Below are 24,690 nucleotides of genomic sequence, written 5' to 3' on the forward strand. Positions count from 1 at the left end.
TATTGCCCTTGTGCTCACTGATCTATAATAGTTTCTGGTCTGGTATCAACTTGTTTTTTTAAATTTTTAATCTTTGTTTTTAAGCCACTCCAAGGCTCCACCCCTCCCTTTTTCCGGAACCTCCTTCAGATCAACAACCCTCAACAATATTTGTGCTATTCTAGACTCTTGAGATTTTAAACTTCCTGATTTTACGTGCTATGTTAATGGTGCCTTCTGAAATTTCCTCCCAGACTTTTCACCTGAACCTTGCTTACTTCATTCATCTATTTAACATCATTGTCAAATCAACACTGCTGTGAAAAGCCTTGGGAGATTTTGTTATGTTAAAGTTTCTACACATGGAAAATAAACAGGAGCTACCTTGAGTTTACTTTGTGCTCTTGAAATGTTGAAATGCAGAGAATCTGTAAGTTGTTTTATGCAGTAATGGAAGAGAATTTTTGTCCATGCATACAAATCACAGAAAATCCAAAGGCAAATGGGATTTTGGTCAAATGATCTCTTTCTTTACCATTTTGATTCTGTGATTTACCTTTCAATACACGAGATTTGGAACATAAAAGTAAATAAGTCTTGTTGAAATTATGTAGAGCTTCGGTGAAACAACACCTGTACAGTTTTAGTCTCCTTCCAGAAGAATGGCCTTCAAAGAGTGTAACAAAAGGTTCACTGATTAACTTCGAGGAAAGCGATTGAGTAGAATAAACTTGTGTTTTCTGCTTTTCAGTCTAATAAACCTGTGTTCTCTGAAGATCAGAAAAAAAAAGAGGTGATCTCACAGAAATGTATAAGTTCTTAGAGGACAGGAGTTAGATTATACTGAGAAGTAAGATCTGTTCAAGAAAGAGATCAATAGATTTTTGATTTCCAAGGAACTTAAGATATGGGGAAAATGCAGATAGGTGAATTAAGGTAGAAGATCAGCCATTAATATATTCATTGGCAGAGCAATCTCAAAGTACTGAATGGTTCACTCCTGCTACTGTTATATTCTTACAGTTTCATTGACAGAGATGACAAGAGTTTCTTTACTCAGAGTATTATACATCAGAGGACTGTAGGTGTCTAATTGATCAATATAATCATGACAGGGATTTAAAGAAACAAACAAAAACTGAAATTGCTGAAGAAATTTGGCAGGTTTGGTAGCATCTGTGGAGAACAAACAGAATTAATATGTCAAGTCCAGTGACCCTTCTTCAGAACTAGAAGCAACTAAAAAAAAATGGTATTAATGCTGAAGATGAGAGTTAGGGGGAGCTGAAAAGGTGTGAGCAGACTGTTGGAGATGAATCCGAGATGGAAAAAGATAGACAGATGCTGAGATGGTTGATAGTAAGCCAGGGAAGAAGTGAAGTTAGATCGATTATACTAAGAACTAGAGATGAGGCAAGTACTGATCTTTGGTCACAAAAGGAATCAAGAAATGTGGCAAAAGAATTGCAAAGTGGAGTAGATGTTAAATGATGGAAAAGGCCCAAAGGACAATATGACCTAGCCTTTCCCTATTTGTTATGTTCTAAAGACTGCCATGGAATTTAAGGTCAAAATCTCGTGTTCAGGCTTTTCTGTTCTCATGAATCGTCAGATCACTGCAGAGCTCATTGTTGTGTACCATTTACTGTGTACCTACCCGAAAATTACACAGGGCTTTTGGGGAATGACCAATTGAGTAACACAAGCACCTGTCTGATCTGTGAAAAATACAGGGTCATTCTTCAATATCTGGTTCTAATTTGCACTTTTCAAAGTAAATGAACTTGACATATTGCAGTAAACTGGAATTTAAAAAAAGTCAATCTGAACACATTACTCACCAAAGTAGTGCCTGTGTTTTTGTTTCAGAGCATCCATGGTTATAGATCAAAATTCACATTTATTTTCCTTTAGCATCTTTGCTCTCCAGTGAAATCCCATGACTTTTACATGTTCATGATTAGTCATTTGATATTACTTACAATCAGTATTCAGCCATACGTTAAGCAATTACTACAATAAAGTCAAACATGTAAATTACGTTAAACATAGCAGTAACATTAGCCTCTAGGTACTCATTACCAGCCAAGTGGAGCAAACTGTAAAGATAGGTCTCTTAAGGCTGATCGTGGTCATCATGCCTAGAAACATTGGTTAAATTTGGGGCTTTGATTGTAGATATTTGCTACGATATTGTTAATATCTTGACTAAAGATTCCTGCAAAACATCTAGTGCAGTTAGTGAGTTTTGAGAAGGAGCTTCATCCGGAGGCTCACTGATAATGTTACCTAGTATGGTGACGAAACGTCTGAAAACAAACCTTCTAGCTCAGCGAGCAAACCGCCATCCATTTTAGCACACTTTCCAATTGAATGTCCAAGTTTCCTATCATTAACTATCAGTGACCTAGTGAGGCAGACAGTAGTCTTGCAGTTAACCTGAACTGAAACTGGCATCATTTGTCTTCAAGGGGAATGTTTCTGAAATTTGTTTCTTGTGATACCTGAAGCAATTATTAGTTTTTTTTGTCTTCCTCTTAATTTCAAGTCTATTTGCATCTTTTGTGAATCCACCTGTTTTCTGACACTTGTTGTGCCTTAGCTACAAAGCAGGCAGAACTTTAGACTTGAACATGTCTGCCTTGAGGTGGTAACACACTGGGGGTGGCCTTAACAAAGCAATTGTTAGCCTTCTGCACCTCAAAGAAATGATACCCTTGCCTTTACCCTGTCAATCTTAGTGGCTGGCAGCTAAGTACTACCTCAGTAGTGACTGCTGTTGGGAATGTGACAAGTCTTGAGCAGAAGAAAGACGTGCTGGTTCAAAGTTTTATGTCCAAGGTTTTTGGAGGTAGAGAGATTGAAAACTCTGTAGGGTGAACAATTCTGGAAGCCCAGGGATGGAGACAGGTCACAAGGTAGGATAATATTGGGGGGATGGCTTCATGGGCACAGAGCACCACCAAAGGGAGATAATCACCCCTCCTCTCTTCCCCCCCCCCCCCGCCATTTTTTATCCTGCATATATATCTGAGGTGGTAAAGTAGTGTGCTGGTGTCCTTGGCTTCACCTGTCTGCATTAGTGCAGCAGAGATTGGAACATACCCCTAACAACTGGTTATTCAAAAGGCTGCTGCCTTTTCTGCCCATGTACTACGATGGATAACTCAGCACAAGCCACTCCTGCTTAACCCCACTTAAAATACACTAGTTGTTGAGCAGCAAGACTGCCCACCCCCTCACCCCCAATATACAGGCAAACATCAACACTTTTAGATTTATCTTTAACCCCTTTGATCACCCTTTATAGATTTGTTTCAGTGGAATCTTATCCTATCTCCACATTTTTTATTCACTTACGGGATGTGGACATCACTATCAAGGCCATCTATAATTACTCTTGAATGATGTGGCTTGATGGGCCATTTCAGAGGAATAAGTTAAGAATCCATTATGCTGCTGTAGATCTGGAGTCACACATAGGCCAAATCAGGTAAGGATGGCAGATTTCTAAAGGACATCACTGAGCCAGATAGATTTTTTTTTTACCACAATCAATGGTAGCTTTATGACCCCATAATTCAGGCCACATTTATATTCCTTACTTTACATGAATTGAATTAAATTCCACCTGCTACTGTGTTTGGGTTTGAACCCTGCACCAGAGCGTTAGCCTGGCATTAGTCTAAAGAAGCAAGCAAACAGAGGAACGGAGCGGTGAACCTATGAAACTGAATAAAAGACTGCATTATACGATATTTCAAGCTGAATATAATACTCAAGATAGCTTAAATATTATGCACGCAGTTATGTTGCTAATGAATTATTCCTTCGGGTAGATCACTGACTTCAAGTGTACTAGTGAATTTTTCAACAGTACTAAAGTTCTATGCCACCAATTGAATGTGATTAAATGAGGCACCATTTCCATTCAAATTTCTTTACTCTGCTGAACAATTATCTAGCCCTTAGAGTTATGAGTCTCCACAGAATTTCACATTGAGTTAAAACTGTTGATGACTTTCTAGTTATTCTAATATTACAGCTGTTACAATTAAATTCCCCAGAATACTCCACTTTTGATGTGGTTAGCTGTTCGCGAAAATAAGACATTGGAAAGCTTTGCAAAGCATAATCATAGTAACTGTTTTGCAGTTACATGATAACACAATAATCTGTGCTGCTGAGACAGCAGGCAGAGATGCACTGTACAAGGCAGCCAGACAGAAATCTGTGGGAGGGGAAAGGTCACAGAGAAGAGGATGTACCTGTGTTTAAACTGGAACCCTCAGTATCTGACTGATGACGGGAAGATGAAGGACGGGAAGTAGCTATTCCTTTCTTGTGGGCAGAACTGTTGGTGTGAAACTCAGTGTGGGTGATACAGTGTGTTATCTGCCGTAACCCATGTTGCTTCTGGATGCCAAAATACCACCACAAACCAGACTTGCATTACAGTTAGCATGATAACATATTTCTTTCAGGGCTGACATAATTTTAAGTTGACCTTGTTTCAACTTTGTTGAGTTACAACTAAGCCGTTTTGAAAGCTTTCCCTGTAGATGAGTTACTTAGCTTCAGAATCCTCAACTCTTGTGTGCCACATACGAGATGTATATACCCCCACCTGTATTTGCACTACCATCATTATTTTTGAGCACTAGTCATCATTTATCATCCATCATTCTTTTATGTAAGTGACAAACTTTGTTAGGTTTTGCTTTGCAAGGCAATGTACTATTTTCCAGCAACGCTGACAGCAATGCATGTTGTAATTTGTGGGTTGAGCAACTGTAATTCATTGTCACAGGCACCACAGTTAGCATGTTTGCAATTTTTTATCAGACTTTTTATCTGTAGACCTTACAGAATCTTCTGTCTTAAAACTTTAGTCTTGTTGAAAAATTCACTAGTACGCTCTAAATTAGTGATCTATCTGAAGGAATAATTTATTAGCAACATAACTGTGTGCATAATATTTACGATTTGGAGATGCTGGTGTTGGACTGGGGTGTACAAAGTTAAAAATCACACAACACCAGGTTATAGTCCAACAGGTTTAATTGGAAGCACACTAGCTTTCGGAGCGACGCTCCTTCATCAGGTGATTGTGGAGGGCTCAATCCTAACACAGAATTTATAGCAAGAATTTACAGTGTGATGTAACTGAAATTATACATTGAAAAATTGATTGCCTGTTAAGCCTTTCATCTGTTAGAATACAGTGATAGTTTCTTTCACTTCTTTCATGTGTAAATCACAAAACCTTTTTTTTAAAATGATTTGGAGATGCTGGTGTTGGACTGGGGTGTACAAAGTTAAAAATCACACAACACCAGGTTATAGTCCACCTGATGAAGGAGCGTCGCTCCGAAAGCTAGTGTGCTTCCAATTAAACCTGTTGGACTATAACCTGGTGTTGTGTGATTTTTAATGTAATATTTACAATATCTTGAATGATATATTCTGCTTCAAGAAGTATAGTATGATGCTATATTTTTTTCAGATTCATAGGTTCACAGCTCCATTCTTTTAATTAGAAGATTCCACATGGGAGAGGGAGGGCAAGGGAGTGTACTACTTGAGAACCATTTGCTCTGTTAGTCGCTTCCTGGATACTCCATTCAGGTGGTGGTGTTTGGCTTCCCTGGTCACCCCCTTTCCACATCATGATCTTTATTGACAATGCAATTACACATTCACCATTAAAAGCAGCTCCTTTAGGAAGATAGATGCCAATCCCGGAAGCATCTGAATGTCTATGTGAAATTAAGTGGTTCTGCTATAGTGTTAATAATCTCCCTATTAACATGACACTGAAAATATCAAAAGTTCCAATGCACATTGCATCAATATGGAGAGATACATTCCCCCCATCAGATAATTTGGCTCAGGCTAAACTACAAGCAAATTCATTGCAAGAAATATAATTACAACAATTCAAAAAGTAAATGCTGCATTTATTAACTTGTTAAATAATTTACATTGTTGCATATTTTTTTGACTATGAAGTTATGTCACACTTTGATATCATGGACACTGCTGAATTAAGTAAATTAATGTAATGCAGCTTTAGAAGTCTTTCGTTAGGCCACACTTCTAGTGTTGCATTCAGTTCTGGTCACCACATTACAGGAATGATGTGGAGGCTCTGGAGGGGGTGCAACAGAGGTTTACCAGGATGCTGCCTGGATTAGAGGGTATGAGCTATAAGGAGAGGCTAGAAAAACTCAGGTTGTTTTCTCTGGAGTGGCGAAGGCTGAGGGGAGACTTCATGGAAGTCTATAATGTTCGGAGATACATAGAGAGGGTTGACAATCAGAATCTTTTTCCCAAAGTTGAAATGTCTAAAACTAGGGGGTATGCATTTAAGGTGAGAGGAGATAAGTTCAAAGGAGATAGGAGGGGCAAGATTTTTTACGTGGAGATTGGTAGGAATCTACCAGGGGTGGTGGAGCCAGATACGATAGGGGCATTTAAGAGACTTTCAGGTAAGCACATGAATGTGCAAGGAATGGAGGGATATGGACCAAGGATAGGCAGAAGGGATTCATTTAATTTGGTGTCATGTTCAGCACAACATCATGAGGTGAAGGGCCCATTCCTATGCTGTGTTGTTCTATGTTCTATGTCTAGGACAGCTGCCTAGAAATTCCCCGCTGCTCCTTTGACGTGGAGGACAGTTTCTGCTTTTTGAAATAAGTGGGTTCATGGCTAGAAGCCCACCACGGTCTCAAGAGACATTTATTATGAAATGAAGCATTTCAATATCTTCTTTTTGTAAGGAAACTCTCTTAGAAGGCTGTGAAATCACTGACACTGAGTTCCATTTCCTCTCACAGTAGCAAATTTGCATGCGTAGTCTATTCTTGACATGATTAGGTTTAATCTGGAGGCAATAACAGTCAAACATGGCTCACTGGTTACATTCTCAGCTCAGTGTTACCAGCTTTTGTTCCAAATCAGAAAGTTGCGTGTTCCGCTCCAGAGAACTGACCACCTAATCTAACCTGAAATGCTGAACTGAGATTCCATCTGCCTTCTCAGGTGGATGATGAAGATGTCATTGTTTTATTCAGAAACCATCCATTTATCTTGATCTAAATTTATGTCTCAGTCAACACCTAGAATTAAGTTATAACTTGTTGTGGAGCTTGTTGTTTCTTTGCAATACAACTGTGATGATACTTCAGAGCTACTTAATTGACTGTAAAGTACATGGAATCTAATAAGGACATGAAAAACATTACGTACATGTAAAAAAGAAACATGTGGTGGTGCATTGGGCCATCATCTCTGTCACTATTTTATTTTCCAAAAAGTATACTTTATTCATAAAATTTGTAAAACTATATTACAAAACATTTCAACTTTATTATCACAGAATTTGCAATAAAATTCAATTATATCCATATTATATGCTCCATTTCAAATTGAAAATTACCAGAAGTGCAATAAAATTATATTTTTTTCTCTATGCCTTGTTCCATTCTGAGTTGTCTCAGTACAATTTCAATACTCTCTACCTTCACAACATATGTTCTATGTAAAGCACATAGCTTGAAGTGTTTTGTAGATTCCATCCTCCCTTCACTGTACTAAGGCTGAAAGTCCTTACACATAAACCCCATTGAACCTCTGCAGCAGCTGCCCCAAGCTTCATTTTGCCACTCAACATGTATTCCTGGATCTTGGAATGTGCCAGTTTGCAACACTCAGTTGAGGACAAATCTTTTACTGGAAGACCAGCCACATTCAGACAGAGTACAGACTGTCTTTTACCAGATTAATGGTTTATCAGGCACAACTGATGTTTGTCTTGGTGTGCACCTCTAGGAACAGTCAGTGGAGCACAGACTTCAGCATCACAAAGTTGCTCAGAAAGAACCTTGGCAAAATGAAAAGGCATCCAGAAAGCATGTGTGTTATGTCCTGAAACAAAAGCAAAATAATTCCATTCAGTATTGGTAACAGAACTCTATTTTAAAGTCATTAAACATTAACCTCGCTTCTGTTTTGTTAAACAGACTATAACACAGAAATATTATACAGTATAATTCAGGGTCGAACCGTATTTGTCACAGTATCCCCACTCGGAGGAGTGTGCTAAAATGGCAGATGGGAAAAGATCACTTGTACGTCGAGCTTACCCCATTAATCTAAGCCATCATGATTCATTATCCCTCATTCAACCAACAGCAGTCAACTAACCTGAGAGAAGCAAAATGTAAAATGAAAATGGTCAATTTAGGGAGAACACTTTTTGAAAATCTCTGTCCAGTTTCTTTACACAATAAAAGTGTTTCAACATACCATATTGGCTATGTTTTTACATTACTTCATGTTCCACCTATCTTTTGTATGTCACAATCTCCACCCTGGCAGGAAGTGATGCTACTGTCTCCTGAGGTACAAGTGTTTTGTTGCACAAGACAGCAACTTGTTCAGACCACTCTGCTGTGATCAAAAAATTTATAAGTGAGGCACTATATTTCCCATTTGATGGTATAGTATATCAAATTGATCAAGAACAGCATTAGTACAAGTTCAGGAACAGATTTAGTGCCTGCCATATTGCCTAGGCAATGGCTTGTGAACAGGATGACATGAGGAATTCCATCAAAGTGGAAAGTGGTACAGCATACTAGAGAGATGAAGAATCACGAGCTGCTGATCTGGGATCCAAACTTTTATCTTGTTTTGTAAAATGAATGTTCTTTGGCTGATTTTCTTCCATGACCTAGCCCTAACAAAATGGGTAGCAAGACCCCTTTGCCATTTCTTAACTTTGATGCTGCCCATCCCAGCTGCCCTTTCACTACTTGCCATATGTAAATACTGCTTAGGAGACAGACCTCAGCAAGCTGTCCAATTTCCAGGAAGCATCCAAAAGGCCGGTGGTTGTCCCTGAAGTATTCCACCTGTAGTTACAAGCCCACTACAATGCTTGATGTAGGAAAAGATTAGTTGTGGTCTCCTTTCCCTTTGTATAACTCCAGATATTTCATTGTTCGAAGTACAACGTGATTTGATGTTAAAACCTTTAGGTTGTCAATCCAGTGTCATAATCACTGCACTGTCATATCCATTGAGTGTTGTGGTCATACTGTTATTATACCATTTCTATTACAGTCAGCCATGTGGCAGGATTCACATGTACTCGCTAATTTGCTCTAATTAATTCAATCCAGGACCAGAAATGACCATTGACTGAATTATCCATATTCTTAACATGCTTACATTAAACTTACTTCGCAATCATATGTATTAATCCATTTACGTCCACTGTGTATTGACAATAGAAACAAAACTGGATCGACTATGCAGCTCCACAGATTCATTGTGTGGTATATTAAATGGTCAGAAACTGGGATTTACTGAATTCTGAACCTGATTACAGAAAGCAATAATGTATTCAGCAATGCTGGAGCTTGTTACAGTTGTGACATTATGAATGTCTCTGCCCATTATGAAGCACCACGTGGGGACATCAGGACATCATCTGCAGACAATGTGATTGTATTTTACACACACAAGAACGTCTAACAGCTTTGCTTGTCAGAACTAATCAATGCATCATGTTTGCCACCAATGCTGAGGAGCAGCTAACATATGGCCTTGGCTTTGACTGCCTCATTGGTTTTCAGTGCACAGGCTGCGCTTAATGGCTGTATGGGGTCTAGTAGAGAAAGACACCCTTTGCAAGGTTCAATTAATGACCAGCTATTATGTAATCACTGGCTTAAAATGACAGAATGGTTACAGCACTGAGGGTGAATCATTTGGCCCATTGAATCTGCACTGGCTCTCCAAGGGCAGGTAATTCCATACCATAACCTGTAATCAGAACTTGCAGTTTATTTTCTCATCTTGAAGTACTTGCACAATATCATTTTGAAAAGCAAAATCGAGTCAACCTCCACCACCATCTCAGGCAGTCCATTTCTAATCTTAATCATTCACCTAAAAATAATTCCCTTATGCTGTCTTTTACAGTCACCTTAAATGGTGCCCTCTGGTTCTTGATCCTTCTGCCAAAGGAAACAGTTTCTCCCTGTGTGATCTGTCCTGCCCTCTGATGCGTTTAAACAACTCTATCAAACCTTCTCTCAACTTTCAGTAAGAGGATCAACCCAGTATCTCTATCTGTCCTCAATACAGAAATCCCTCATCCTTGGAACTCCCCTCAGATATCATTTCTGCATCCTCTCTAAAGACTGTTGGGGTAGCAATGCCCGGATTTGGATGCAGTGTCCGAATTGAGAGAGACCCAATCCCTCTATCCCAACCATGTCAACACGCTCATCTGCAATGACTCCTTGCATAGTGCATGCTAACTGATGCTTACCCACATCTACTCCCATGACCACTTGTAGTCCCCAAATGCTGAATGATGACAAATTAAGCTGGTTTTAATGACCTGTTCAGCTTACACCCTCCATTTCAATTTACGCATTATCCACTGGTCAGATTTCAGCAACCATGTTGCAATGAAATTAAAATAAAATCATAAATGTCTACTACTGCCTTCACTATATTAAAAAAAACTCTTGCTTCCTTAATGCCCATTCAAATATTAAAATCACCTCAAGCATTTATTTCTTTACAAAAGCAAACAGCAATGTAAATATAATCCCACATCAAACACATTTAATCCTTTAAGAACCTATTTGCGCTGTCAATCAAACTGTGAATTTAGGAGCTTCTGCAGAGATTATGATAGGATGTGAAAAGTAGCTAGCAATCAATAATAAAATAGCAATAAGTTTGGGAGGAAATTGGTGGAAGTCTTCAAAATTATGAGGGTTCTGGATAGGGGAAATAAGGAGAAATTGGTGGTAGAAGGATCAGGGAACTGGTAGACACTATTTTGAGGTGATTGAAAAGGGAGAAACATGTTATAAGGAACATCTTTCCTAACCACCGGTGTTTAGGATCTGGGATGCATTGCTTGAGAGTGTGATGAAGACAAATTCAACCACAGCTTTCAAAAGACTATTAGATAATTATATGAAGAAAGTTCATTCACAGAGCCATGGAAAAGAACGGTGCTACACAAATCTATGATGCTAGTATGTGCAACTGTGCTTGAAAAATAACAGAACTCTGACACCACTACTGAAATTATTGTTATGACCATATCATTCTTGTTTCTAAATGTGCTGTTACCTGCTAAGATATGAATGTTTAACCTTTTGATCTGCCAGCACTTGAAAATAATGCTCACATCTCCTATCAATGAAAGGAAATATTACTTTCACAAATGTTTCATTGAATTGATTTGACTTATCTTTTGCAGAACACACAGAATTTCAGGACAGCTTTGTGACTTCTGGTGTCTTCAATGTAAATGAGCTAGTGCAGGTATCCAGAAGTAAGTGTTTTTTTTTATGTAAGTCCCTTTAATAACAAAGGGTCTGTATTTACTACAGTTCTTTAATTTCTTCAGCTTTATTATTTAAAGTAGTGGCCATTTATAGTTGAATTTAAACATTTTACTGCTTTTATTTTTTATACCTGAGACGCTGTTTTATCTATAATGAAAATAGTAACTGGTTACTCTAATATGGTAAAAGAATTTATGCTTGTATGGAAGAGTTTAACTCAAATTTTAGGGCCGGATTGTAAGATAATTCCAGACGAGCAAGGCTAGTAATCTAACCTAATTTTATCAATAGAATGCTCCAACAACTCCCTGTTGTGGCAAGAATGAAGTCTGTGTTTTTATCCTCATTACCAGAACGAGACTTTCAAATCCACTTGTCAAATAAAGATTTACTAATATCAGGCCTAATTAGTTTGAACTTGTGTTCCCTTGTTCTTCTCCTGCAACTTAAATAATTTTGTAGCCAGGATTTTGTATCCTTAACAATCTTACATATCTCTTTAAAAGTATGTCACCTGCCTCCTTTCTAGTATGAAAAATCCATGTCTCTGTTGTCTTTTCTGCAATGCCATTTTCCCACAGTCCTCAAGGTTGAAAATAGTTGTAAACTAGATTCTTTTACCTTCTAGTTGTCCCTGACTTTTGGGTTATCCCATCTCTTTTCTCGGCATTGTCTTTGCTTTCTGTTCTTGAACATAACACTCATTTCCATCCCCAGGATTTTGTTGTCTTGGTTTATTGCATTCACACCGTTAGCTCCCAATAGCCATAACTGTATCCAGTTCCTGCATCTTATGTCTACTGCTCATACTGCTTGTATGTATATATTTTATTATGGATTTACTTCTTCTCATGTTCCCCGATGTCTGCCTGTTTCTGGACTCCTGCTCCTGTGTGCCTGTCCTTGGGATTTAAATTCTATACACCTGTTAACCTCCATCCACTCTGATGCCTGCCTCAATTAGGAACCTATTGACTCCATCCTCCCAGTTTGCACCCTCAGCTATCCTGCTTAAATTAATTTTTCTTGCTCCTTGACCTTCACTCTGTTTCTGTTTGGTTTATGTGGAGCCAGTTTTTCCTGTACTAATCCTTTTATTTCCAACAAGGTTTCTAAGTTATTTATGAAGGTAGCATTCTTACAAAATGCTGCTATCCCTTACTGTGTTTCATCTTTTTTTAACAATACCCCTCCTTTTCCAAGCACTGGCCCAATGCATGAATCAATAATTTGTATCCTCTATCTCAGAATTTGTGCCAATCCCAAAATAGGTTGGTTCTAAGGTTGCTACGTACTTATTTCTTTTTGAAATTTATCTCATAGTAGCATGTTACCTCTAATTTACATGAATACTTCTACCAACTTTTATTTCATTTGTACTGCTTTAACTCCAATCTTTACTATCCTATAGATATTGTCAAATGCCACACTTAGCAATCCACTTTTCTGCATGAAGAGCTGACTATTGCACTCAGGGACAATGTAACAATTACAAATCATGATCTTCATCTTAGATGTACTTCAGTCAGTTATTTCCCTTTTTCTTGCCACATTTCTGTTCTTCACTTCTAATTTGACATTATTTGAATCTCAGTTGTTTCCATTTATTTCCTTATCTGTCAAATATTCCTCATATAATCATTGCTCCCCTTGTTCTTCTTTGCTTTCTACTGTCCCCTTTGGTTTTGATTTTGCTGAGATGTTCCCATTATAATAAAGTTACTCCAACCAATGATGCTTCTTTTACAGTCTTTTATTTGGTGATCCCCTTTTTACCTCTTCAACTTCCTTTTATTTTACTTGCAAATTTTACCAGAACCTATAGGTCATGCTGTGTTATACCATAGCTGAGAGTTTGCAGTATTTGCATCAATATTGCAACATCTCTTTTTTTTTATCTATCAAAGCTGATAGATTCCAGTGAAGTCTACATCCCATAGCAGAGTTCGTTTATGTTCCATATTGTGTTGATATGGAAATAGTGTATTTTAAAGGTCTACTTTGTCTTGTTTGGGAAATAAAGAAACAAGCAGTTATGTTACTGATTTTTAATACAGCCATTGGCATCATTTGCCCTTAGCAGTCCTTTGGATGCACCAATCCAAATTCATTATATATTTAAAATGTCATAAAAATTTAGTATCTGGCATTAGGATGGAATACGGAGACAGTTCTAATGAATGTTACCTTAGTATGAGGATGTATGTTTCATGGAATTTGACTGAGCTCTTGACAGAGGTGCTGGTTCAACAACTGCCTATACTGAGGAGAGGGGAATGTTGGAAGAATGCTACCACCAAATTTCCATCATACATCTCTTTCTGTTGATGGAGATTTAGGACCTATCACCCTCACAAGGACAGTGGGATCCACCAGATACCATTGCTACATATGGAGGTTATAGCATAACAAATAAAGCAAGTTTAAGAAGGGATGTTAGAAGGACAAAGTTAAAAAATTTGGAGAGATTTAATTTGTGAGAATTCTCACAAGAGAGCATTATCAATTGTCTCTTAATAGAAGCATAATTTTGAAAAACATATTTTTGTAAATGTTTTAAAAGAATAATGAACTTTTGAATTCAAATCACCCAACTTATTTGTATTTAGTGGTTGTAAGAGCAGCTTAAAAACTAGGATATAAAGTTACACCTACAGAAACTGAGTTTTCAAAGTAGTGATGCAAACAGAACTGTAAAGAGAGTTAAATCTAAGATTGATTACAAATTTAACAATACGTTTTGATTTCTTTAATTTTTAGCTCCCATTGTGACAGGAACAGGGCCGAACTTCTCTCTTGGAGAATTACAAGGTCACTTGGCCTATGATTTGAATCCACCAAGTGCAGGGATGAGGAGAACTTTGCCAAGTAGCTCATCGAGCGGGTATGTGACTGAAACTGTATAACCCACGAGGGACTATAAATAGAACACTCTACAGGACATTTCTAATAAATGGGGCCATGACTTTCTCAGAAAAGTTAAAAATATACACATTTCCAATGCTTTGCTTTTAATTTTACTGTTTTTTTTAGAGCTTCCAATCATTAAGTAAATTCCAGTGATGGAATACAATAAGATATAGAATGCAGAGTAGTTGTTGAATGTACACAGCTGCTTCTTTTGCCTAAATGAAATATCTATTATGCCATTGTTATCATCAGACCATTGGGATTGCTGGTTTCCTTGGATATCAGGAGCTGGATTTTCAGGTGCTGGCTGCCAGATTTTTGCCTGATAGAAGGGCTTCTTGGATACACATTTGGCCATCTGATTCAATTTTCATTCGGGCCTTCAAATATACAAAATAGACATGAGGTTGTTTAATAATACAATTCGGAGGACCCTATCTCTGAAAGGGCCTCATTTGCAATTTCAATTTATAAATAAGCTTGCCATTGCCAGTGGTACCAGACATCAAGTCACCTAATCAGCAGTCATTCTTGCTGACCCTGGGATCCACAGCCACCCTCCCTCAATCACACCAGCTCCATCTGCTGTTAGATTGTATGTGCAAACCATCTGTGTTCTGCCACCTGAAATTATCAAACTTCAGAGACCCCTGCACTACAGACAAATTTGCATCAAACACATTATAATGGACCTCCACTGTACGGTTGTCTTTTCTGAATACTATTATGCAAAAAAGGGCAGCTAAGTGGAATTTATTTGTGAGCCCTGGGAACTCCCCAAGCTACATCCCCTACTTATGGGGGAGCAGGTGGAGGTTGCACTAGTGGGAACCCCCATTAGAATTTCCCAACCTATTCTGAACAGTCCAGAATCTCAGTGGAACTAGTTTCCACTCTATTCTGCGGTCCCTCCTCCGCACTTACTCTGGAGGTGTTCCCAATGCTGGATCCAGATTTCCACCCCCGTGTGTTTACGTTCTCTCAGTGCTGTGTTGAATTTAATCATAAATATTTTTGCTGCAATACTTTATTGCGGTCTGAATCAAAAACAAATCTCAAAAAATCTCATGGTGCTATGCACCTGTAAGTCATGGAACAGTATTATTTTTCATCTCTGATCTACACTTATCGGGAATGCTGTATGATGGCAAGAGAAGCTAAAGCAAAACTCAAAAATGTTGTACCTAGTTATCAGCAAATTTGAGACATTAATTGGACCTTTCATTTCTGCTTGTAATCAGAAACTACTAGAGCGATCGGAATCACTCGATTGAATGTGGCATTGTAACTCAACACCAACCATCTGTTCAATGTTGCAATGCTAGAATTCAGTATTCTGCACTTTATCACTAGCTGTCTAAAATTTGATTTAATTTTAAAAACATAGCTGAGATATTGGTGGGAACTTTGCTTGCACCTTGGGTGGGAAATAGGAAAAATGGCCACACACATATCTGATTTTGCGATCTGAAAATCAGTCCCATGTCAGGCTTCCATTTGTTCTGAATTTACTGAATTGCACCTATGCAAAAATTCCCTGCCTTTGCACTGATCTTGCAAGTGGATATTTCCTTGGGACAGCTACAACAGTGTAAAAGCTTACATAAAACAAGAATAGATGTACCCTGGGCATTGAAGGTTTAAAGGTTTTTATCATGTGCCATAGCATCTCATTCTCAAAGTACCTTCTGCAACTCCTTCTCATCCTCTTCCAGTATTAGGTGTCACAAGATTATGTTCAGCTATGCAGAGTGCTTAGCCCTTCTGAAGATGTGGACTGGCAGAGTGCCAGGTTAGTTAGAGCCCAAACATGACATCACAGGAAGATTTCAGTCCTCAGTAGGAATTATGTTTCATCATTTCCATCAAAATCTGAAAAATTCAGTCATGGGCAGCACAATGGCACAGTGCCTCACAGCCAGAGACCCAGGTTCAATTCCCACCTCAGACAACTACCTGTGTGGAGTTTGCACATTCTCCCTGTGTATGCGTGGGGTTCCTTCGGGTGCTCCGGTTTCCTCCCACAGTCCAAAAATGTGCAGGTTACTTGAATTGGCAGTAGTGTTAGGTGAAGGGGTAAATGTAGGGGAATGGGTCTGGGTGGGTTGCCTCGGAGGGTCGGTGTGGACTTGTTGGGCCGAAGGGCCTGTTTCCACACTGTAAGTAATCTAGAAATGCTTTACCAAGTGGCTTTAGTCCACAATACTGTTGAATAGAAATCAACACCAGATATATATCGTGTAAATTCACGATACATGTGAGCTGTTCTTTGTGAGAGGTGCTGTTCTCTGATGACTAGTGGAGCATTTTCACAGTGTCATCACGGAAGCTGTAAAAATGCTGCTAGCAATTCTGATATAGCAAGGTTGCAGCATGTTTATAGCATGAAACCGGTGTAATCAGTCATCTACGATTTCCACAGAATAATAGCTTAGTGACACTCTTGTCTTGCATTTGCTGGACTTCTATCTACTTTTTAAAAAGAATTATTTATTTATGTGTTGCAGGAAATTGCAGTCATGGAGCAGGAATGGAACATATGGCCTCTCAAACCTGCTCTTCCATTCTGAATGATTTTTGCTGATTGTCTGCTGGACATTTGCCCAGTATTTTGCGTTGAGCATTTGTTTTGAGCAATGAGGCCACCTCCCAGGAGTTCAAGGGCACTCAGTGTCTGATTAAGAGACCTCAGGAATGAGGGTGCCTGCTGAGAGCCAAATCTCCTGCCATTACTGCTGAACCTTCTGCCGTGCTGTCTGCTGTACCCTCATCACTAATCTGTGCCCAGAGTCTTTTGGCAATTCTGGGCCAGTCCTGGTGAGCTTTGTATCCACAGAAGCAGCCACCACTCCCACTGGAACTACCTAGCAATGTACAGCTGCTAGCCTACTACTAGGTGACAGCACGTGGAAGATGGGAATTCCATCCTTAGAGTCCTTGAACCTAGGCAAGGCCAGCCACTGTCCAGTTAAGTGCTTGATGGTACTTAATTAAATTGATTTTCCCCAAAGGTAAGCTCTCTGGTAAGACCCCCATCACCTCCATTAAATATTGCTCAATGATTTACCCCAATTCCACTATTTATTTAATTTTCTTCCATTTTCTGAAGGAATTAAACCCCTGAGCTCTTTGGTTCAGTGGTACAGTCTATAGCTCTGAGCTGGGAGACCCAGATTCAAATCCCACCTGTTCCAGTTATATGTAACAACATCTGTGTTCAGGTTAATTGGAAAATTGTGGTCCTCTTATGGCACAGTAGTAGTGTCTCTACCCTTGGATTGGGAGGCCAGGGTTCAAGTCCTACTTGCTCCAGAGGTGTATAATAACATCTCTGTACAGGTTGATTAGAAAAATAGGTTAAACCCCTCATGGTCATTGAGTTACCTTTGAGGGAGAAAGAGAGAAATTACAATTACATCCTCATATCACTGTAAATCTACTGAAGGCAGGGTAGGCCTTAAACACTTCCGTGCCAAACTATTACAAACAGGAATATTGAACTTGCTTGAAGTAATGCTTGCCAAATTGGTGAGATTGGATAAATGGAATGTGATGCTCATTGTTAGAATTCTTGTCTTATCATAAGATAATGTATCAACATATCTCTTGTGGCATAGGATTTGCTGCTTTACAATGTGATGAATTGTATTTTCTTGCTGCTGAAGGAGATTGTTGTGTGACTAAGAATGCAAAAAATGGGAGCAGGAGTAGACCATATGAACTCTTGAAGCTGTTCTGCTATTCAGTATGGTCAGAGCTGACTGTCTTCCTCAATTTCATTGTGCCATCAGCTCCCAATAATCCTTGATTTTACGTGAGGTCAAAAATCTATATGTCTCAGCTTTGAGTATATTCAGTGATGGTGCTTCCCTTGTGCTCTGTGATAGAGAAAGGTCCACAACCCACTGAGTGTAAAACTCTCTGAATCACAGTCCTGAATGATCAACTCTGTCCCCTGCAATTGTGCCCCACCTTGTGTTTCTCAGACAGGCAAAATGACTTCTTGTCATCTACCCTTGTCAAGCCTCTTCAGAATTTTCAGACAACTTTGGGGTTAAAAAAAGGCAAATGTAAAAGGTATGGCATGTTTTTTTTATTTTCAACATGTAAGAGAATCTTTCTTCCTCAACAGAAGTAAAAGACACAAATCTGGTTCAATGGAAGATGATATTGACACTAGTCCAGGTGGGGAGTTTTACCCTTCACCAAGCTCACCTGCAAGCAGCAGTAGGAACTGGCAGGAGGAAATGGAAGGAGGTGAGTACAGAAATTGATTGTTTAAGATTTCTCCTCCAGGGAGACTGTGCTGACAATGCATTGTCCTTTGAGACCATTCAAAATGTTCTGTTGTTAAAGTGAACTCAAGTTGTTTCGCAGTGGTTCCAATAGCAGAGTATAATTTGAACATGAATGTTTTGCTTAGGTAAATATGTCTTCTTGGAGACATGTTTTGCACCATGAGGGCATGAATTAGTATAGAATGTATTTTCATTTATATAATTAGTGACACTTTTGAATAAATACCCTTTAAATGTACCTCTCCTTTTCACTTTGCAAGCTATTTCCTCTATCAGTTTTAATTCCCATTATGCTGTGCACTGTTCTTTGCCCAAAGGATTGATGTAAAAACTGCTGTCAGACTGAGTTCAAAGAGTCGAGAAAGAACTATCTGAAATCCCTTCCCTGATGGAAACACTTCAGGACAAAGTTTTGGTAAAGGATTTGCCAATGTCCTGCTGTAAGATTTTGTAGATTCAGTGGAAATCTCATCGAAAGGCTATAAATGGCCGTTCTTTCTTGTTGAACTCCAAGTAATGTTGCAGGTGGGGACTGGGAGAGCTTGCGAAAGATTACTGACTCTTTTTTTGCTAAGTCCTTCCTTCATTGGTCCTCCCAGATCAGACCTCATGGGGAATAATGCAGTGAGACAGAGCAAATGAAAGGTAGGAGGTAGAATAAGTGTACAAGAGTGAAGAATAAAGAAAAGCTGTTGAGTTATCTTAGTGTCTGCAACTTTGAGACATTGCAATAGTACTGACTTTTCTCTTTTCTACAATATATATGCAACTATTACCATTCCCAAACAATCATCAGCATTCTCCACACCTCAAAGTCCTTCAAATAGACTCAATAGGCCAAAGGACCTCTTTAGTACTGTGTATGATTTTATATAATGTGTAATTCTACAAATATAAAGAAAATAAAGTTGCTGATGAAGTACTGTAAGCTTGGTCAATGAGTGGGCTTTAAGAAGAGTTATGAAGAAACAGCAGCAAGAGAGTTTAGTGAAGGAATTCCAGAATGTGGGACCAAGGCAGCTCCGGCACAAATGATGTGATGAGGAAGGTAGAATGGGCAACTAAGAGTCATTGGCAGTCAGGAGAGGTTGGCACTACAGCAACATATAGCAAATAGTGCAGAGTGAGGCCAGAAGGGTTTTAAACGGCATTGAGAATGTTGTAAGTTTGAACACTTAGGATAAGGATTGGTAAGTAGGATTGGTAAGTAGGATTTGATGGGTGAAAGGCTACTGCAGCCAATTAAATAAATTGAAGTCTATGCAAGATGAAAAGCTGGTGACAGGACTGTTGGAATAGTTGAGTCTGAAGGTAGCAAATGTTGGTTGAGATTCCATACATGTTGGCATTGGTGGTTTGTGTGACTTCAAGGATACAGGGTTTGAAATTCAGCTTAGAATCAACAATCAAAAAGTGGTGCAGGGCCAAAAACTGATCTGCTCAGGGCAGCTCAGTCTGTGGAAGGAGTACGTTAATTGGCATTCTGATCATTATTAACTATGTGAGAAGCTAAACATCTGCTTCATGCAGCTAAATGGGATAATAAAATTGTACTGATATTTGTCACCCTGCTCAATTCCTATTGTGTGTCCAATCTGCAACTTTATCAAGAGTCATAATCAATAATTTGCAATACATATAACAAATCGCATATCACGTGGTGCATAGTTTAGACCATAAATATCTGTGGTCTCTGTCCTGTTAACATTCAGGTGGCTCTCTGCTCATATGAGGCTGTATTTCTGAGTAGATTATTTAACTGTGTTCAGATTGCTGCAAAAAGAAAATCTGAAAGAAACTGTTTGTAAAATGCAAGTAGGGTGGTCCATGAAAATGTTGAACTTCATTGTGCCTTTGCTTCATTGACCTCAGTTGATTTACTCCAGCTGCTGCAGCAAATTCTGGTGATGGAAGCTTCAATTTTCTTCTGTGGTTCTATGTCTTCATTTTCATGTGTGGTTCTCTATATAATACCATGATTTTCTCTGCAAGAACTAACAGCATGAGAAATGCGATGCTCTTGTGTCGAAGCACAAAGGGTCAGATAAATATAGAACTTGCTTACCAAGATATGTTTTACTGGTTGTGATTTTCTTAAAATGCAGAAAAATTATATGCTTTGCAAATATTTGTATTACACCATTGTTATTCTGTAATTAATTGCATGTAAATTCAAAACTAAAGAAGCAAAAGATTTAGCACATGATTCTATTTCCAAATCATGTTGATGGCTACAAAAAATATGTGCTAGATTTACTCAGTGTAAAAGAACAGTTTTTATTCAGTTCCCAATTCCAAACCAAAGGAAAAGGAACAGAAGTTTTAAAGGCTTCTAAGGGGGTGGCATGGTGGCTCAGTGATTAGCACTGCTGCCTCACAGTGCCAGGGACCCAGGTTTGATTCCAGCCTTGTGCGACGATCTGTCTGGAGTTTGCATATTCTTCCTGTGTCTCCATGGCTTTCCTCCAGTTGTTCTAGTTTCCTCCCATAGCCCAAAGATGTGCAAGTTAGGTGAATTAGCCCATAGTCTCAGGGATCTGTAGGTTAGATGCATTAGTTAGGGGAATGGGTCTGGGTGGGTTACTTTTTGGAGGGTCAGTGTGAACTTATTGGGTGAAATAGCCTGTTTCCACATTGTAGGGATTCTATGAATACGAATGAAAGAGGTAGGAAGTGATTAGCCTTAAAATTTTTAACAAACAGGTGATTGAGGGCTGTGCAATAGTGTTGTGTATATGGATTTCAGAAGGTATTGATAAGTTACCATATATTGGACCAGTTGGCAAAATTGAAGCCAGTAGAACAAAAAGGTTCAATACAGCAAGATGGATGTAAAATTGGTGAAGGAAAATGAAACAGAGACGTGGCAAATAGAAGTCTTTCAAATTGTAAGGAGAAATATATTGAGATCCCTATGTCCAGATCCCTTTTTATCCTCTTTGGCTTCATGTGAGGTCCCAGAGGACAGGAAAATAGCCAATGTTGTCCCATTGTTTGAGAAGGGTAGCAGGGATAATTCAGGAAATTACAGGCCTGTGAGCCTCATGACAGTGGTAGGAAAGTTATTGGAAAGGATTCTCAGGGACAAGATATATACAAATTTAGGGGCAAATGGGCATATTAATAATAGACAGCATGGTTTTGTGCAGGGGAGGTCATGCCCCTCACTAACTCGATCAGGTTTTTTGAAGAGATGACAAAGATGGTTAATGAGGGAAAAGCGGTTGATATGTTGTCTACATGGACATCAATAAACACATCAATAAACTCTTTGACAAAGTCCTTCAAGGCAGATTGGTACAAAAGGTGATGTCACATAGTATCAGGGGTGAGCTGGCAAGATGGATACAAAACTTACTTAGTCATAGGAAACAGAGGGTAGCAGTGGAAGGATGTTTTTTGGAATGGAGAGTAGTGACTAGTGGTGTTCCACAGGGATCAGTGCTGGGACCTCTGCTGTTCGTGGTCTGCATAAATGATTTGGAGGAAACATGGCTGATCTAATTAGTACATTTGCGGACAATCAAAGATTGTTGGAGTTGCAGATAGTGAAGAGGATTATCAAAGGATACAGCAGGATATTGATCAGTTGGAGGTGCGAGCAGAAAAATGGCAGATGGAGTTTAATCTGGACAAATATGGGGGTATACATTTTGGAAGGTCAAGTCCAGGTGGAAATTATTCAGTGGATGGTAGAACTCTTAGGAGTATTGATATAGAGGGAGATCTGGATGTGCAGGTCCACAGATCACTGAAGGTGGCAGTACAGGTAGATAACGTAGTAAAAAAGGCCTATGGCATGCTTGCCTTCACAGGAAGGGGCATTGAGTATAGGCAGAGGCAAGTTATGCTACAGTTTTACAGAACTTTAGTTAGGCCACACTGTGAACATTATGTACAGTTCTGATCACCGCACTACCAGAAGGATATGAATGTTTTATGGATGTTGTCTGGAATGTGGTATTTTAGCTATGAGGAAAGGTTGGAGAGATTGGGTTTGTTTTCACTGGAACACAGGAGGTTGAGGGGACGACCTGATAGAAGTTTATAAGATTGTGAGTGGCATGGACAGAGTGTAAAGTATGAGGCTTTTTCCCAGGGTGGAGGGGTCAATTACTGGGGTTACAGGTTTCTGATGTGGTGGAGGGGTGATGTTTAAAAGAGATGTGTGAGGCAAGTTTTTCACACAAATGGTGGTGAGTGCCTTGAACGCACTCCCAGAGGAAGTTGTAGAAGCAGATACAATAGCAGAATTCAAGAAGCACCTGGATGAGTTTATGAATAGGAAGGGAGTAGAGGGATACAGATCCTAAAAGTGAAGACTATTTTAGTATGGAAGGACAAAATGTGTCGGCACAGACTTAGACAGTTGAAGGGCCTGTTCCTGTGTTGTTTTGTTCTTTGTTGAGACATTGCTCATTTTGAAATTTGCAGATGACCCAAAACATTGAGGTATAATTATTTCCTGTGTAATTGATGAAGTACAGTGGCTCCATAGTTAGCACTGCTGTGCCAGGGACCCAGGTTCGATTCCTCGGGCAACTGTCTGTGTGGAGTTTACACATTCTTCCCGTGTCTGCGTGGGTTTCCTCCAGATGCTCTGTCTTCCTCGAAGTGGACTCTATTGGCCAAATGGCCTACTTCCACACTGTAGGGATTTTATGATTCTTCTAACCATTAGGAAGATTGTAATAAACTTCAGGAGGGATTAGACTAGTGAACAGGGCAGACTCATGGCAGTTCAGTAGGGTTCAGCATGGCTGATGCATTTTGGTGAGAGAGTGAAATGCTTATCAAGTAATCATGATTTGGAGATGCCGGTGTTGGACTGGGGTGTACAAAGTTAAAAATCACACAACACCAGGTCAAATTAAACCTGTTGGACCATAACCTGGTGTTGTGTGATTTTTAACTTAATATCAAGTAAAGGAAGTGTAAAAAGAGAGAAACCTCAGACTGAATTTTACCAGAAATCTACCAGGTATCAATTTTGGGGAGAGTTTCCCTCTGTGAGCTCTGGTTTGTTATTTCTCACAGTTTCCTGTTGCTCACTTCATTATGTATTTGCCACGTCTCTGGCAGCATGCTCACACTATATTGCACTCACCTGTGGAGGAGGTACTCACTACTGTCAGTAATCTCTGGGATTTCCATTAGCAGTGCCATATTTAAAGCAAAGCTGTGTGTCAGGTCAGTTATAGAACACACAGAGGGAGGAGAAGTAAAATGAACAGCTTCTGAGGGCACACAGGTAGGCAGGAGGACACTTCATTGGAAGTAGAAACCCACATCATAAATGTATTGCTACTTTAGATCATCATCTGTCAGACTGACTGTCATTGTAACAGCAGTTACAGAAATCAAGCTGCGCAGGCTACCTAGCCTTAATGCCACACCATGTTAGAACCCTTTTCAGGGGAGTGCAACCCTTTCTCTAACACCAAGTGCAATATAACCTCGTCTTCTTATTACACATGGGAGCATCACACATTGTAAAACCTTCAAAAAGTTGAAAATGTTAACTTTTGTTGTGCAACATGAAGAGCAAACAAAAAGGCTGCATTTGTTTCAGGCAATAAACTGCTTACCTTTCAAGCAGCAACACATTTGCAGTCAGTGAATTGTCCCTTTAGCTAACTCAGATTTAGTGGAATCAAGTCCTGTCCAGCCTGTTGTGCCCACAGTTGTACAACTCTATCATGATGTGGGTCATGTTGCTTAATCTCCTCATCTTCATCCTCAGGTGACAGCTACCACTCTCCCAGCTCTTCAGCATCCATTGCATCCCTTCTTTGCCTACTCACTTGCAAGGATTATGAAGTGTTTTCAATTGTGGTGTGTCCTCCTGACTGTTAACAGTTCCCCCTGACTTGACTGAGGATTCCTTCCCTCAGACTATAAAACAAGACCATTGGTTGAAGCACATTCAATCTGCCCACTGGAACATGCTGTGTGTTCTTCATTGGTATAACAAGGTGCCATAGAAAAGCCCTTGGCCTGCGGACACCATGTCAAACTGCCTGGCTTTGTATCGGCACTAAAATGCAAGGCAAGTCAGAAGTGGATTGAGGAATGGCAGGTGAAGTTTAATTCAGATAATTGTGAGATGCTGCATT

General features: G+C 39.3%; 1 protein-coding gene across 5 annotated transcripts in view; it reads left to right on the plus strand.

Moving 5' to 3' along the window:
- Positions 1-24,690, plus strand: part of nfic (nuclear factor I/C) — a 479,978-nt gene that overhangs the window by 280,918 nt on the left and 174,370 nt on the right. For all 5 annotated transcript variants that reach the window (XM_043721115.1, XM_043721114.1, XM_043721116.1 and 2 more), the window contains exons 4-6: positions 11,279-11,353; positions 14,127-14,250; positions 18,409-18,533. In XM_043721115.1, the coding sequence (XP_043577050.1) occupies positions 11,279-11,353; positions 14,127-14,250; positions 18,409-18,533 (324 nt within the window). The remainder of the gene's footprint in view (positions 1-11,278; positions 11,354-14,126; positions 14,251-18,408; positions 18,534-24,690) is intronic.

The sequence above is a fragment of the Chiloscyllium plagiosum genome, chromosome 31, assembly GCF_004010195.1.
Source record: "Chiloscyllium plagiosum isolate BGI_BamShark_2017 chromosome 31, ASM401019v2, whole genome shotgun sequence".
NCBI classification, from domain to species: Eukaryota; Metazoa; Chordata; class Chondrichthyes; order Orectolobiformes; family Hemiscylliidae; genus Chiloscyllium; species Chiloscyllium plagiosum.